General features: G+C 32.8%; 1 protein-coding gene across 8 annotated transcripts in view; it reads right to left on the bottom strand.

Moving 5' to 3' along the window:
* The window catches only part of LOC106458387 (RNA-binding motif, single-stranded-interacting protein 1-like), a 133,749-nt gene that overhangs the window by 29,528 nt on the left and 85,123 nt on the right, over positions 1-19,098 (bottom strand). For all 8 annotated transcript variants that reach the window (XM_022380810.1, XM_022380473.1, XM_013917931.2 and 5 more), the window contains 2 exons: positions 5,569-5,783; positions 961-1,019 (listed from right to left, as the gene is read on the bottom strand). In XM_022380810.1, the coding sequence (XP_022236518.1) occupies positions 961-1,019; positions 5,569-5,783 (274 nt within the window). The remainder of the gene's footprint in view (positions 1-960; positions 1,020-5,568; positions 5,784-19,098) is intronic.

The following is a 19,098-nucleotide window of genomic DNA, read 5'->3' as shown; positions in this document are numbered from 1 at the left end:
AATGACTTGACATTTTCATGAAAACAGGTATGGAATTCTAAGGATTACAAAACTACATGAAATGTCTTCATATTTTATTCTAAGATGAGTTAATACCTACCTTACAAGAATACAGACATGACCCAGGCAAAGATGTCTTACAATTATTATGCAACTAACCTGAATCTAGATCCAAGTGAGGCATTAAACATGATCACTATCAAGTGCTTTCTATTTTTCATGAGCCATAGTAAAAAATGAATTCATGACAAATGATATTTTAAATAAGGTCAAATAATTAAAATAAACATAGTATCATATTCAAACTCCAATACTAAAACTGCTCAACCCTCGAATCACCAAGTTATTTACATACCATTCAATTACCAGTGGGGTCCATATATTTTATCATGTTGAGTAATTTTATGTTCTTGTTGTTACAACATTCATGTGAAGAACTGACCAAAAGAGTGGGTGAAATCACCCATTTTCTATGTGAAATACTTAGGAAACCCCAAAAGTAATTAACTGGATTAACTGCATTACTGACAGTATTTTTTTTTTATTTTTTCATGAGACTCTGTAATCAACAGATCTTGAAATGACAAGCTATTTGGAATTTACCAATAATTTTAGGGTTAAAGTGTGTTTATGATAAAAATGCATCTAAAAACATTTTACATTTCAAAGAATTCACTGATATATCATTTAAATACAAATAAAAACATGAAATAAGTTACTTTATTTATTTTTGGTCTTTGGAATCTTGACTCAGTGAATACTATTACATTATACACAGTGTAATAAACTTAAAATGCGATCCTTTGTGCTAACTCTTTTGTCAAGAACATTATACATAGCATACTTTAAAGTAAAAAATTGTTTAAGCTATAGAGTGACATTCTTTTGCATGTTTGCTTGTTAAATGAAAACTGGGTTCTAAAAATATAACCTAGAAATACATACAGTTTACCTACTAACCTTTACATTGATTTGTAGTTTTGTCCAATATTGCTTTTGTTGATATGATTGTTCCATAACTGTGTAAAAAAAAAGATAAAAAACAGAACATAAATACAGCACAATAATAAAATTATTGTAAAAAAAATTATGCAAAAGAGTAAACCAATTTTCATTGTATTTAACCTTTATAAGAAGGGTTAGTTGTATTTATGTTTGAACTACTGATTAGAATAAAGGCAGCATATCAGCAGTACCCTACTATCATACTAAAGTACCGACTCTAACTCTTACAATGCACCACAACTTAAAGTGTGAGGAATATTTTGTGGCACTGCACAGATTGGAATCAGGTTTTCAGCTCCAAAACCCAGAACTCTACCACAGAGCCAATCCACACCTTCATAAGAAATGATAAAACTAATTTCTCAACTTTCCTATCTCAACCTCACTCTATCTACTCCAAAGTCTTGAACCTTTAAGAAGCCATTGGTTATACTCTCTAGACTGGTAAACTGCTGCTACTAGTTAGTTTGTTTTAAAATCAGTAGCTTTGGTTCATATACTGGTGCTGCTATTTTAACATAAACAAAATAGATTGACTGCAGACAAGAAATAAAAGTTTTTTTTTATTTACAGGTGAAGAGTACATTTCATGTGGAAATTTCAGAACAAGGATATTCCATATTCAGTATAATAAAACAAAAAGAACTATGGTCAACAATTGAATCAGAAATATTAAAAAGTTCAAGAAAAAATAAGATATATAGTGAGATACTTGTATGTGTGGGATACAACATAATATGTTAAGAAAAACTTTGTTCACATGAGCTTGCTGTATTCACTTAATTCCTGTTTCACAGCCTTCATTCTGCTTACTGCAAAAAGAAGTTTATCAGTTGTACACTTTCTTTGGTAGTTTCAAGCTTTTGAACTATAAGCATAATTTCATCTTTTGTCTGTTAAGCCAAGCTTTAAAATTTTGTTTAGACTATCAGTCTTTTCATGATGAACTCAACTCCTTCTAAATATACTAAAAACACAAAGCTTTCATTCTAATTTAGTAACCAACACAATCATTTTCTCAACAGGAAATACAAACAATGCTAAAAAATCAACAGCATTTCAGGTTGCTCTATTATACTCCCTCTTCATTAATAAACAACAACTCAAATATTAAAATATGTTCAATTATACTATCCTCAACACAAACTTAGAACCATTTCAAGTTGTCTTTTCATTCAAGAGATATTTTGGCTTTTGAAGACCAAATATAAAAACAACATTAAAATCCTGACAACTGGCCATTTTGAAAGTAGAGCTATTAATTACAGAAACACTCGAAAATATCTAAATAACACAGCAAACTCATTTCAACTAAATTTTTCTTAACATTTGCTGTATCCCACACATACATATATATATATATATATATACATGTTATTTTCCTTATACTTTTAACATTTCTGATTCAGTTGTTTTTATGGTTCTCTTCATTTCAATTTCAATTTTTGTTTTATATTAAACATAAAATACACTCTTCAACTGTACATAGCATGTTTTTAGTCTTATATGTTATAATTCTATTTTTGATGAAATTAATATGTTAAATCTGTAGCCTTGGCCTGGTATAGCTATGTTGCTATTTTGACATATTTTGTTTTTACAATAATTAACTGAGAAAACTATAAAGTTCCAGGGCTAATAGCAATAGCTGTTTACCTTAAGACTAAATTTTACAATAAATAAGACGTTGAATACAATAAACTTTGATATTTTGTAGTATACAGAATTTTTCATTATGAGAAAATTTGCCTTGAGGTACTATATAAACTATCTTAAGCAGAATAATATTATGATGCCAGAGGAGGCTGTTGAACATATGTAAAAGTAGACACTTCTTTTAATTAGGACTATTCAGAAACAGATACACATTTTCTTAAACAGATTATTTTTCACAATGATAGAATGCAATACACGAAAAACAGATTAAAATATAATATTGTTGACACAAGTTACAACAGTGAAAACAAGGTAAAGCATGCATGATTTACAACGTTTTTTGAAAGTGTGCCGATATTCTAAATTATCCAATATCTGAAGCTTGACTAGATACATGAAAACATTTCATATAAAATCATAGCATACACAATAAACACCATTGAGCAATTTATTAAATCTAATAATTTACATACCTAACCTCCCACACAAGCTATGGTAAACCCAATGTTCACATGATTTATAGCAATACTGACAAAGTATTCTGTCATATGCATAATGGTTCTCTAAATATTTGATGATTCCAGCAGTATAGTTTGTTAATTCTGAATACACTGAAACTTGTAATCACCAAAAAGCTTGTGATAAGTTTTTATTTTTAAGCTTCAATGGCTGCGTAGTTTAGCTCATAGAGAAATCAAATTTCCATGTACATCATTGTTGAGATATTAATGGGTTAATACATTACTAACTTCAAGTAATTATTCTAACATGTCCAACAATTTTAGAATTTTGTTAATAACTTGAAATTTATAAATATGAATGAATATTGTACACTCAGGTGATGATATATTCATTTGCTGCTAACAAAGATTATTTCTAATACAACAAAAGTTGCAAATATTTAGTAAAACTTCAAAATCATTTTTAAAGACAGAGCTTAAACGTAGGATTTTTTTATCTGAACGTTGAACCCATATAAGGAACACATTTATATAATTTGGAATTTTCAACTACAATTATACATTTTCTAAATTTTCATTTACAAAACCAAGGCTGTTACTTTCGTTTTCACCTTGACCCATATTCATTAAGATATAAATGCTCGGATGCCAGATTTACAAAAGAAAAGTTTTGTTTTTTATAAATTCTACACTGAAGACAAGGTAAACTAGTTAACAGGTACTGGCTTGATATTCAACCTTTCCTTGACATTTGGTACAAATTCAATAGCTTTTTGTAAAATTCTTTCAGAGGGACAGTCTAACAGACCATGGCATTCCCCCCCCCCTTCATTCTCTAAAACAATTTAATCTTTGTGCGATCAAATTCATTGGCATATATACAAGACTTTTGTCAGTAAACTCTGACTGATAACCTCATATGTATTAAATTGATCCCTATATACATTCAATATTTACATTAGATTTATCTAATTTCAATAAAGCTCGTTAAACAGTTGTTAAAAGACAAAGATATTCAGATAACACTGACTTTTGACATATACCTTCTATAATTTTAACAATATGAAATTATAATTTTCTGAGATCATCAGTTATTATATAATGAAACTTAATTATGAGTAAAAAATTACTTTTCCTACTTCTGATGTTCAGAGATAGTTATTGCTTACTTTAGGTATTTGTTAATAGCAATATAAAAGTAACAAACAAAATAAACAAAAATAAAACTTTTGCCTTTCCTAAAATGTTAGAACATTGTAATAATGATGATTAGATTATGAATGACTGCTAATGCAAGATTCTCTTCAAATATTCATAACACAAGTTAAAAGTAAGTACACAATAACCAGGATGAATAAATTATTGACAACTGTGACAAAGATTCTATTAAAAAACAGCACAAAAGCTTTTTACATCTCTTACTGAAATGAATGAACAATCAGAGTAGATCAACTACTACTATAAATAATTAACTCATAATAGCATGATGTAGTTATCAGAGAAATATAAGGTGAAGTATTCCTTATTTCATTTTAAAATGTATAAATTATATTGAAAACTTTTGGTTGAAACTATGATAGGATATTTTTTAATTTAAACAGACACGTTTTGAATAAACTTTTAAAAGCCTATTGCACAACAAAATGTCTATATTTTGAAATTTACTGTTATTTTATTGCCCTTTAAAAACTTGCTTTCTCTATTATGCAAAATTAGTGATGTTTCATTCTTACCAGCCTACAAAGGAAAATGCTCTGTTTACATTGTTGTTATACACCATGTAGCCTAAAACTCAATATTCTGCAAAGTTTTATAAACAAAAAGTATGTCAAATGGCATCTACAGTTGCTGAATATGGTCATGCAGTCAGCTGGATGGGCTTTGATGAAAAAAATCTGTTAATAATAGGCTATAACAAAGTGTGTAATTTAAGTATTATTTATGACCTTTACCTTTCAAGAAAGCTATACTGATAAAGTTAAGAATAAAGGCAAAATATTTATAAGCAGAAACAGTCTGATTTATTATGGCATTTTGCAGTTTAAAAACTAATTATACTGTGATTATAAACCCACAATTTAGTATCACTTTCCAATTGATATCTTGCATGTTATGGCTTAACTGCCTTGACCTGTACTGGCACCCATGTTTCATTAGTAGCTGGTTTTCATAAACACATACTGACTTATTTAGTTTTGATTTTCAAACAGTACTAAACTGAAGCAGTATCTTTGCATATTTAAGGTAAAGAAATCACTTCAAAATCAGCCATTCCTATCTAACACTTCAATGACTTGTGGAAAAAACATATGACAAATATATTTTTTTCCTTAATTTGTCAGAAAATCACAGTTTTAATATAAATATAGTGAGTATTCCTGATCACAGAATTGAATGAACTCAACAAACAGAAATAATTTAGGTTAATAAATATAAAGGTACTTACGGAGCACACAAATTTAACAGGTCTTTGTCAGTTGTATTCTGAGTGAGTCCTCGAATGTACAAGTTAGTCTTGCTAAGCTGATCACCACTGCTAGAATTTGATCCTCCCCCACCAGAGCCAGAACCAGACACTGAGCTAGAGTGAGAACAAGATCCTCCAGTACTATTCCCTGAGACAGTAGGTGAAGTGGGAGGAACCCAGGCATTTGGATATGTCTGTGATATAAAATATAAATTCTTGTATAAAATGCATAACCTGTCATAATTCTATAGAATCATTGAAAAATGAATTTCAGAAATACTAGACAAAGTTCTATAAGTAACCTTTATAAGAACATAAACATAATGATTATTATATCATTTGCTTAATTGGTCATCAGGATATTCACCAACATAACTATGAAGAGAGCAGAGATTATTTAATAAGATTGGCCTTCAGGATTATTCTACTATATGACTAAAAAATCTAAGCATTGTTTATTACATCATAGTCATGCTCCTACAAAATGCTATGTTTGTAAAATGATTTGGTTTAATATAACATATTCTACACTATAGTTTATATATGAATATAATTTTTTTGTTCCCATGAGTATAACTCTTCCAAAGCAGATGCATTTTTTCTTTTTATGATTTATCAAAATTGTAGTTTACAATGTTAATTCATGCCTAGATTGTAGTTTTGTATATGACTGACTTAAAAAGATAGGCATTCAACAAAAGAATACAGCACAGAAGACAGAAACAGAAAAGAAGAAACACAAACAAGACATTAAGAATCAGAAAATAATACAAAAACTGTATAGACAGAGGCACAAATACAAATCTTGCACTTGTTTTAGTATTCTGTTATATTTACTTATTTATAATCATCATCTTACTATAATGGATGCAGCGTGTACAACTGTATCTGTATCTGATAGGAATAATAAATAGAACGTGGCGCCATCTACTGACTGGCACCACAAATAAAAAAACCATTAAAACTTTCACACGCTGAGTTTCAGACAACTAGAAAAATAACTACAGTATTTCCAACAACCATTTCTTTATCACAAAACACAATTTTAAATAAAAGTACTCTCAGCAGAACAAGAATACGACTTTCATTAGGACTGATATGAGGGGTTGATTATATTTTTATTGAGGTAATATAGTACTAAAAAATGGAGTTCTTAAAAAAATAACAACTTACTTTTAGCCGCCGCATAGCGGCTCATAGAATGGCTCCGAGTTTTTCTTTTCAAGTACAAACTTTTAACTAATGGATCCGTCATCTCTTGAGCGATTTGAGATCTAATTACAGTTTAGAACTCAGGAAGTCAAACCCTTTTGATTGATGTGTTTAACTACCCGAGATCTCGTAGATTAATGTACTATAATCCTGCCTACAAGGGTTTCAATTTGAGGGTAGGCTGGTAGAGATCCTGATGAGTAAAAAAAAATTGAATTGGGTATACGCGCGCCCCATGCTTGGTATTGCTGAGCACAAAAATATAGCTAGTAAAATAGGGGGGGGGGATCAAAGGTATCCTACCTAAAAGAAATTCAAGTTCCGCGGCTACTGAGGATTCCCTCTTGTTTCAATAAAGGGTACTATTTTTAATATATAGTTTTCTGCTAGTAGGCGTAACTACCATATTCAAAATAATTATTCAACAGCATGATGACTTTGTGTAATGAGCAGTTTTAAGATATCAATTTAACTTAAACGAATCATTTTGACAAGTTTCTTTTCACACACCCATACTAATATGTTTGTGATGTCTGAGAAATCATAATGTTGAAAAAAGGCATGTTATAAACAGGTTTGATAAGGTTTGTCAAAGTGATGAAACCAAGAAAATGAGATATGCTGCTAGTTTCTATAACAATGGTATTTTTTCTCCTAATATCTATTTTCCTTTCTAATATAAGTAACAACAAATTATCTCCACATCTTTTTGTAATTAGATCCATTAACGTTCCCATTATTTATGGTTTTCAAGATGAGCCAATCATTTAAAATCAAATTCATATCAACAGGTAACAAATAAAGCTTTGATTATAAACAGTGGCAATGGGGTTTATAAAAATAAATCTACTGTCACCAACTGAAAATTCTAAACGCATACGGCATGTGAACTATGGAATGGATGGACTATACCCCCTCCCCCCTCTCTCTCTACTGCTCACGGCTCAATAACAGCAGGAAGAGTTCACTGTAAGGAAACTGGTTGCTTCACGGAGAAACAGGTCTGACATTCCACAAATTCCGTAGTTGCTCGACGTTCCAGGCACCGGTTCACCTGGTCTAGCCGGAGGATTACATTCAGCTTATCGTTTAGAGTGTATCAAATATTTAGGACGAAAAAGAAGAGTTTGAAGTAGTTAGAAGACGAGACAAAAGAAGGTTAATATTCCAACCAAACAACCTTCGTTGCACGCTCTGAAGGCTGTTTGATAATTGACGATTTTTATTTGTTTGTTTATTTTTAACCACACTGTATTTACATATTTGCGAGTATAGGCAGCCGTTCCCCACCACACGTTTAAAGTACAGTAATAAACTATTATGAAACACTAGTATGTGTTGTTGTTTGTTTTTTCGTGAAGCACCAGACAGGTATATATATTTGATTTTGCTTGTAATGTGAAAGAGAGGGAAAGAAAGAAATGAAAAGGCCTGATAACTGATACACCAAAAACGAAGCGTTAAAGTCGGTGTGTGTACACACACACACACACACACAAAAGAATCAACCAACAGTTTAAGAGTTGCATTTCAAGCTTATACTATACACAAAATAAATTAAAATTGTTTGAACAAGAAATGTTTAGTTCGAATGATAAATCTTTTATTATGACACAATTAAACAAATTTATCTAATACATACAGATAAACTGAATGGATAAACAAAAAAGACAGGCGGAAGATTCAGATTTTATAGTCGAAAATTTGAACACAAGACTACTACCGAGCCAATATTACTTGAAGGCTTGGTCATTGGTTTTGATGTACAGCGAGTTGATATTTTCTTACTGTTCTCAGATGCCTATAAAGTGTTTGAACATCTGGATATTTCCCATTGATTCATGTTTTACAACTTACTTATTGTCGCCGTTACACGTAGCTCAAAATAATTAATTTTAGAAATCAGACTTAAATGTAAACTATGAGAAAAATTGTGAGATAATAACAGTAGTATACTAATGCCATTTACTGAACCAAAGTAAAAGATCTGGAAAATTTACGAACAGTACGACATACCAAATCAGAAGAGTTTAGATCTTACCCATATCCGCGTTTTTGTGCATTTCAAAAATTGGCTACTCCTTGAAAATATGTGAAATAAACCAAAAGTTATAATTAATAGATAATTTGATCAAAGTTATTAATGAAATATACATGGAACATAAATTGAAAATACACACACGAGATCAAACCAGACTAAAATTCGGATTGCTCTCTAAATGAATATTGACAATTTCAATATTACGGACCAGGCTAAATAAATAATAAAACTAAACTAACCTCAAGAGCGTTGGACACAATGCGTCTACATTATACCAATTACACAGCAATTTTGATTTCCTACAAACACGTCCAGTACAGAAAGCGGGTTACATCTTATGTACATGCGAAAATGAAACCAGTAACTTGTGACAGATCAAGTTTTAATTATTATACATACACACTGGTACTTGCTTGAATAAAAAGCCATCTCATAAGCATAAAACCTCCCGAGAGGATCGAATATTCGATAGTTTACAATATTCTTTTCATAGAGAAGTAATAATCGCAATAATGTATATCTACTTATTTCTATACCTACATGACTCAAGTTTAAGAATGTCTTACTTGGAGCTTCCACAAACCGTTTTTCCTTTAAAGAACAGGCTCTAAACCGTCGAAAATATAAGCAAACATAATATAAAAGTGAAAATATTGTTGAAGCTAACTTAAATTATAGCTTGTGTGAATGAGTGCTATTTAGATTTCTCAACATACTTTTATTAAATAAAACATCTAAACTTACACGTCTTGTCAAGCAAACACGTAGTTCATATTTCGTTTTAAAAAATACATTATTAGTGCCACTTCTTATGACTATAGTTAGCACTTTTACTCCAGGCGAGTTCCAGTTGTCCAAGTTAGTTAGTGTGTAAAACTCCGCGCGATGTAAGATTCAAAGAAAAAATCACGACAGTTTACAAACTTACTATAACATCAAGTTTTTTTTTAAAACACTAGTAAAGAACTGGAACATTTCATCGATAGTAGATATAAAATACATATTTAAAAGAGATAGCACATTAAATTGCACAGTCGTTTATAACTTCAACACCATAAATTAATTTGGAAAGTACAATGTTTTACAGAAGCATTTTAATATTTTTATACGACGAAGCAAGTTTATTCATATAGAACAAGCGTAGAATAAATTAATACGTGCCATAATAATAATATACCAACTGTCAAAATACCAACAGGTAAAGAAACAAACAGTACGAACTCGTATCACTAAAATCACGGAACCTCATGTGAAATACGACATAATATGTGTAGGGCTTATCGCTGCAGGAAACGTTGTTAATGTGGTTCCTGAACGGCTACGTGTGTGGCAAACGAACTGCTATTCCCGCTTCAGTCCCCGTCTTCTAAACCCTCCAACACCCACATCACTGAACCTTGTGAAAACTACATCAGCAAGCTTTACTACAAAACTTAACAGCAGCATAAATAAATGACCGAAATAAACGATGAAAAGAACAACGAACTAACAAACTTCAACAGACCATGCAGTTCCTCAAGTTTAGTTTGTTACTTACTGGCTTAGAGATGATTGTGAGAAAAGCCAGCGACTCCGGATACCAAGACTGTCTGGTAGGCGAGGTAAGCAAACATCAGATCAACTCAAAAATTCACGTGACGAAGATGACCTCATCTACTACAATCGACCTTGGTCTCGGTAACTGTGCTCATGAACCGGATGTTGACTTGCGAAAACACATAAAAACTGCTGTGAATTGACACAAACTACTTACTGCTCAACTGTTGGACAAGTTTGTAGTAAATGATAGACTCTACTGTTTCTATGAGTGGTATAACCAAGACTATACACGTTGCAGGTTTTAAAATCAACACCACAACCCATACAGAATTAATTTGCGAAAGAATAGCATACTTAGTGAAAAGCAAGGTTTTACATGAATACATATATACTATGCCTATTTTATCATTACTAGATATTCAATGAGACCATGATACAAATGATTCTGTGACTATTTTTAAACAAATTGCTATATACTTACAGAAAACCAGAATTTTCATATGATGGTATTACTATTCAAACATTGCCGAGTGTTGTTCAGGCAGTTTTCCGTTAATTCTCAAAGTAAATTCTGTTGGTATAACGATGTTTGATGGATATTTCGGTATCTTAACGACTAGTATTTAATTATAAATTAATAAGTTTACTAAAAATACCGCGAAAGGGTACTACGCATTTCATTAGTGCAATACAAACTCTCTGTCTTAAATGTTCAATAAAAACTTAAAACATCTCGGTTATATAAAATGAAGAACGTAGTAATATCGCATATGTTGAACTTTCTCACTTTTTGTTTTTACACATGTACATGGGTACTAGCAGATTCTACTTCTTTGCATATAGAGCAAACTGAATAAACCAATTTTGCTGAAAATATGACGGGTGAGAAGAATAGCGCTAACTGGTTTGTTGTCTCAAGTCTTTCCTATACACACATACAACGTCAAAAACATTAAAGCTAAGACAGCCACAGGTAAATAGAAAAGACTTGTGGCGACAAAGTGATGACTAGACACGACTGAAAAAAAAAAATGTAAGACATGTGAAAAGACATAAGAAGGGGGAAACAAATGAACCAAAAAACTGGCAAACAGCTAACATGATAAACATAAAAATGGAAGAACTAAAAAAAACGAATCCTCCAGTAAAAACAATCGGATGATGGACTCGAACTATAATAACCTGTGGACAAACGTTGTGTTTGTTTGTTATTAAACACTAAGCTACACAAAGGGCTGTCTGTGATATGCCCATCGCAGATACTGAAACCCGAGTTTTACCGGTATAAGCCTACGGATTTACCGCTGAGCCCACCTGAGGGCATGGAGGAATGGAATGACAATTTGGAAGGTAATACAGACAGCCCGAACGATAAATATATAAATCAAAAAACATTTGAAGAAAGAAAATGATAAAACGAGAAATATCATAAGCAGACGATTTAACATAATGATAAACAAAATAAAGGACAGTCGAAAAGGGAAAACAGACCGGCTGGTGTGAAAATTACAAGTTCGGAGACAAAGTTAACGTCATGGAATGAATAAAAAGCTTAATCTTGGATGTAATTTCTCTATTTTCCTCACACACAAAACGTTAGTTCAGTATTTTAAAATAACTAAAACTTAAAGTAGTTTAACATAGAAATCTACGTGTAACAAGTGTGTGTGTGTGTGTGTGTGTAGAAAAGACTTGAAACGACAAACCAGTTAGCATACCTTCACACAAAAAGGTGAAACTCTGCCATATTATTATACAGGTATTACACGTTATTTACATACCTATAATAGTGTTGATCTTATAACAGGTGTTGTATACTGTTAATTAACGCATTTGAAGTTATGCAACTTTTTCAACGCCAATAAATTTCTACGCTGTAACTTAAACCTACAGAATGTAGGTTTTTGGTGTAAGGAAGATAAAAGGACGCATAAATTACTTTTAACCTCCATGTTTCTATGATAACTTCAAGCCTCTTTCTTAAAAAAACGAGTCTGTTTTGTTGGATTTCGCGCTAAGTTACACGAAGACTATATGACTTAGCCACTCCTGATTTTGGAAGACAGACCAGATGAAAAGTTTGTTTGTAATTAAGCACAAAGCTATACAATGGGCTATCTGTGCTCTGCCTACCGCTGGTATCGAAACCCAGTTTCTAGTGTTGTAAGTCCACAGACATTCCGCTGTTCCACTGAGGTGCATAAGGAAAAGCTAGTCAATACCGACAATTCTTGTCAGACCGATTGAAAGTATATGACCGTCACCCATTATAATGCATCAACAGCCCCAAAGTGCGGAGCGTGGTTTCGGGGAAGAGGTAACGGGATAGGAATCAGGGAACCTCGACCTCACAATCCGGCACGTTGCAAACTGGGCCGTTATCGGGCCGTACAAGTTGGTGTGAGCATGTCCTGATACATAGGTTAAAATAACGAACAAAATGGTTTCCTGAACTTATAATCATAACTTTGTTAATATATATATATATATATACAATACTCAAATACCAATTTAATTAATTTACGTATATATTAAAGCATACCCTGTTCAGGACTAGTAACACAGCAGCATGAATTGGGCGTTGATGATATCTCCAAAATGAATTAAGATTAACGTAGTTCTGCCATACTGTAAGCCTGATCTTCAGTAATATCGGCACAAAATACACAATACAGCTATTGTTAAACCTAAAAAAAAAACGCTACATCTTATATAAATATACACAACTTATCTAAATTGCAAAGTAACCACAGCTATTTAGTTTCCTCAGCTTACACACACACACACATAAAAAGGTGCAAGTCTGTCATAATATTATATAGGTATTACATGTAAATAACACACCTATAATAATGTTGATCTTAGTTTGTTTCGAACTTCGTGCAAAGCTACACGAAGGCTATCTTCGCTAGCCGTCCTTAATTTAGCAGTGAAAGACTAGAGAGAAGGCAGCTAGTCATCACCACTCACCGTCAATTCTTGGGCTACTCTTTTACCAACGACTGAGTGTCACATTATAACGCCCCCACGGCTGAAAGAGCGAGCATGTTTGGTGGAGCAGGGATTTCGAGTCAAGCGCCCTAACCACCTGACCATGCCGGGCCATATTGTTGATTAAAACATAAAGTTATGTAACTTTTCAATAATAACAAATTCATACGCTGCATCTCAAACATACAAAATGCACGTCTTCGATGTAAGGGAAATAAATATGTGTGTGTGTGTGTGTGTGTGTGTGATTTGTCTAACCAGAAGAAACGATCGCCGGTTACTGTGAGAATAAACTGAAACAATTTCTGATAACTCTGTCTAAAGTTACAAATTATTTAAAAAAAAAAAACTATTCTGAAAGATGCTACACAAGAACAATAACCCGTTTAAGGACCTTTTGTAAAAATGTTATGCAAACGACGAAGTTATTTACATTATTCTTTCATCTGCTATATTATATTACGTTATATAAAAATGATGTTGATTATGTAAATCAGCAAGTCACAGCCGATATAAAGTCGCTATGGAACGGAATATATAAGCACACATTTACTCATTCTTTGGATTTCATAGGTTATATGAATATTTTGCATCGGAAAGGGCTGTTACATTGCCTCCCCAAAAGCGATAAATTGTGGGTGCTTCATAGAATAGTGGAATTTGGATCAACTTAGGGTCCCAGGCAATACAGAAAGAGACCTGAAACAAATCTTGGTCCAGCCATGCTAAACAAAGTGCGACGTCTTATAATATATGAGAACACGTGAACACAAATATTAGTGACAAAAGCTGCTGTGTGCCTAAGGCAATAGCATGCAACATAATCAAAAGAATCTCAGCCTGAAAAAGAGGCCAACAATGTATGGGTTCATCTAGTCATAATTATCGTCCAACCGTCGTTTACTTCAAGCAGCGAGAATGAAACAGGAATTTATGCTATTACAACAAAGATGCACCAGTCAAGTCGCCAGGCGCAGTACCTAAGGATTGCTGCGCGATTGGACTGTTGAAGTGGACGCTGGGAAACAGTTGTCCTCATACATTACGTAGATTATAGAAAGCATGCAGGAAAGAGCGGTATCTTTTGCACATGTTGGACTTAGACATAGCCTTCTGTAATGAAAACTACGCTGCAGGGTTGTTGTAAAGACTTATTGTCATCAGATAGTGTTTGGCTGGATGGGGTAGTATGAACTGTAACGACGTGGTGAAGCTCGAAAATCATTTTAATATAACGCACTTAACCCTTTGCACATATGGTTTATCATTTTCAGCGGATGACTTCAAATTCCATGAGTAATTTCAAAACATCGGATTTTAACGTAAAACATGTATTTTATTTCTACCCACACAAAACCTGGCTTCATTTCAATATTCTACAAGCTTTATTGAATTTAAAAGTTCAATATTTGCTTTCTACAATTTATTTAAAATCATATTCATTTAGCTATGTAAGCTTCGTTCAGTGCTGATAAACACAGACCAACTTGCAGAAAACAAACATTTGGACAAACGCTTATTTCATTCACTATATATATAAATACGTAAATAGTGCATTATAACTGTAGTTTTCCGGGGCCCTGCCTTGTTTTTATGCTATGCCAATCATTAATACAAAACATTTTTTTTGTTCTGCACCAGCCTGTTAAGATATTATTGGCAGCACAAATGGAACTTTACAATAAGGAAAGGTACAGTTTTACACAAATTCTTTGTAAAAAAAGAAAGGGGGGAAAATCATTTTGGCTAATGATCTGATTATTATAATCCCTTACTAAATGGAACTATATTTTAAAATACTACCTTAATTTAGTGGAAATTAAATTCAGGAGGGAATTGCATCTCTAGTTGTATCATATATTATTAATACACAAAATTGTATAAAATGAATATTAAATTGCCAATTTATACCATAAGCTGACGGTCATTAAAAATTATCGAGATTACAGCGTTATAACTTATATAAATTATTCCTTACATTCGTGTTTTTGTTGTTCTTTTATAAGAAACAGTGTGAAAGGTGATAAACGCATTGACCGTGCCACTGGTGTGTGTAAAAGACAAACTGGTCATCGCTTCCTCTTACAACTGGAAGAACTAAAAATCATTGAATTCAGCACAATTCAGCTCAATCTACAGTACTTACTGGCTGATGATCGCTCATCAAATGATTCAAGGTATGCTGAAACAGGAAAAAGCAACCACAGAAGCCCAGCTGCAAATGGAAAAAACCAGGCACTTACTACCTGTATGACAGGACAGTGATGTGCTTCACTCATTAAATAAGTCTTTGAGCCCACCGGTGGATTTCACAGACGTTCTCTTCTGTAAGGTGAAAACTACGACAGTCTTTCCTACCTTAAACCTGTTTTGCAAAGTCAGTCAATGAGAAGATTTTGAGTTACCTGAATGATAATTATTGTAACACAGAAACTCAAAATCTATTTGATATTCAATCTTTTATCAGACTGCAGTACATCAGGGAAACAAGGATGCAGCAGCCAAAGCAAGAAACGGAATCACTGATACAGCAGGAAACAAGAAAAAAATACATATCACTTGAAATAAATATTTCATGCTTACTCCTTTGGCTGACAGTGAATCAGATACACTGATCTGTTGGAAAGCTCAACTACTTAAATTTCCCAATCTCAGCAAACTTGTACAGAAGCATTTGCACATGACAGAACTGTTGTTTGTTATTAAACACAAAGCTACACAAAGGGCTATCTGTCTGTGCTCTGTCCACCTCGAGTATCGACACCCGGTTTCTAGTAGTACAAGTCGGCAGACTGTGGCACTGGGGGGGGGGGCTTGACAGAACTTCCAAGTACCTGCGGTAAGACTGTCACTTATAAAACTAAAACTTGGTGCAGTTGACAAACTTGTGGTTTTGGACAAAAACATTTAAAAAGATTCTGGTTTCAACTGTTTTGCGAGTGAAAGAAGTCTGGGAGTTTTTGTTAAAATGATTTATAAATGTGATGTGTATTTTAGTTTGTTCTGTACCAGCCTGTTTTCTGCGTTTCTTTGTGTGTGTGTGTGTGTGTGTGTGTGTGTGTGTGTGTGTGTGTGCGGCGCGCGCGCGCTGTGTCCAGTAAAGAGCACAGTACACATTAAATAAAATTGCAAAAGATTATTCTCAACTGAGAATAATCGCACCAGTGATCGAAACATCGTACCTGTTCTAGAAAATAGCCTTCCTTAGTGTAACTTGTAATAAAATAATACATATAATCAGAAAGTTAACTCAAAACGAAACTACAGTTTATTTCAAGTTAATTTCAAACGTGGATAGTTGCATGAAGTATAAGTGGAGTTAAATTTTTTTGAAATAAGTGTAAATGGAGAAGGGGCGGAAATCGAACCCGAAACTCTTCTTAACTGAGCACATGTTATAGAGCTAAGCTCCAGCGTCTTAAATACCAAAAGTCCCAAGTTTTACTTCATACATTCAGTCCATAGAACAACCTAAAATCAGACGCTGAACATTTTATTTACATAGCATACTTGTGTTCTCATACCTCGGGCTTTTTGGACCGTGCAAGATATCTCACGGTTCTATGAACATGCTATCATTGCTATGTCCACGTGGCAAGATCTTTGACCCCAAATGAGCTTCTGATCTCCACATAGACAGTTGGACGTCTATCAAAGCATATACAAAACTGACTATAAGCTTGATGAGCAGCAACTGAAACGCACCACCATTTTGTAATTTTATGAAGCAACCATAAGAAGTCAAACTTTGAGATAAACACCTCTTTATAGGTCAGTTTGATAAAACGTATCTGAATAAATCTGTCATTAGTAAGATGAGCCAATTTAACTAAGAATAAAAACTATTATTAGTGATTTTCAAACTACCTAAAATACACTGGAAAAAATTATCAGTGAACAATTGACAAAAGTTAATTCAAATTTGGAATACATAACTAATACACTCATTTCCTCCATGATTGTTATTATTAAAATATCAGAGTGAAAATGTGAATAGTAAATACAGTTTCTAACTGCAGAAGAAGTTGGAAATGTCATGAGAATAATGATGATAAACTAGAGGGTCACTCAGTAGAAGGCATACCTCCGCCATGCAGCGTTGATCATATTCGGCTTTCAAAAAATATGAAAATGTGTCCGTATGTTCGTCGTAATCAACGGACACGAACCATTTTTGGCAGAACAACGGAGAACAATATTCTACACATGTCAACCAAGTTTCATCAAAATCCGATAATTTTTGATTGAGTTATAGAGCAAAATTAGTGTGAAAAATCGGTCCCCATGTTAACAGATAGGGATTTTTTGGATTTACGTTACCTTGACCCTCCAAAACTAAGCACTTCTAAGTTGGGTCATAGTCCAATTGCATACCAACTTTCATCCAAATCCATTCAGCCGTTTTCGATAAATCTTGCTGACAAACATACACACACATGGGTAAAAAAAATAACCTCCGTCCCTATTCGGTGGACGGAGGTAACAACAGCACACCCAATAACGTCAAGAGCCACACGCTGTTAAACTTAGTTTGTGGTTTTAAAAACAACAACAAAAAACAATATTTTGCTCAGCATCATGTATTGAGTTCAACTGTAACACTCATCATAATGCTTCTTCATTCAAAAAATAGTAATTGATGTTGTCCAGATTTCTCACTAGATTTGGCATCCACAGTTCGTTAGCTTCTTGGTGCTGTAGACTACAAGTGTAAATAATAACTATAAGAGATTAATTTCTCAACTGAGGGCTATACAAATTTCAGTTTCTTATACTACCTACCTAACCTAACTAAAGAGTGCGTCTCGAAAATGCAGTTCTGAGGTGGTAATGATATCAATCATGTTACCTACTGAAAAGCTAGATCACCTCAGTTACTTTATCAAAATAGAAAACGTATAAACTAAAAATTATAAATATCATTTTTTTACATTAACTTGGTCAATTACATTAATAATACACATGACTTTTTGTTTTTTACGATATCCGGGAATAGAATGAACAATATTTTCCAGCATAATGTGTATAATACATTAATATGTTTTATACCAGTTGATAAGAACTTGAGCCACTGATAACTTTCCAATAGCATCCTGTGGTGCAACCAATAGCTGAAATACAAACTTGAATTCATTAAAATTAAAGAGTATTACACAGATCTTTCTATCTGTCGGAATATCTATATGAAAGCAAATTTAAACTGATTAATTTATCATCACATTTCTTAGAATATGGAACACACGATCGATAAACTTAGTGTAACATGCACTTAAATCTCCATATGTGACGGCAAATTTAAACTGATTAATTTATCATCACATTTCTTAGAATATGGAACACATGATCGATAAACTTAGTGTAACATGCACTTAATTCTCCATATGTGACGGCAAATTTAAACTGATTAATTTATAATCACATTTCTTAGAATATGGAACACATGATCGATAAACTTAGTGTAACATGCACTTAAATCTCCATATGTGACGGCAAATTTAAACTGATTAATTTATCATCACATTTCTTAGGATACGGAACACATGATCGATAAACTTAGTGTAACATGCACTTAATTCTCTATATGTGACGGCAAATTTAAACTGATTAATTTATCATCACATTTCTTAGGATATGGAACACATGATCGATAAACTTAGTGTAACATGCACTTAAATCTCCATATGTGACGGCAAATTTAAACTGATTAATTTATAATCACATTTCTT

The sequence above is a fragment of the Limulus polyphemus genome, unplaced genomic scaffold (assembly GCF_000517525.1).
Source record: "Limulus polyphemus unplaced genomic scaffold, Limulus_polyphemus-2.1.2 Scaffold0, whole genome shotgun sequence".
Classification (NCBI taxonomy): domain Eukaryota; kingdom Metazoa; phylum Arthropoda; class Merostomata; order Xiphosura; family Limulidae; genus Limulus; species Limulus polyphemus.
Note: the sequence above shows the minus strand (reverse complement) of the source record. Positions and strands in the feature narration are given on the sequence as shown.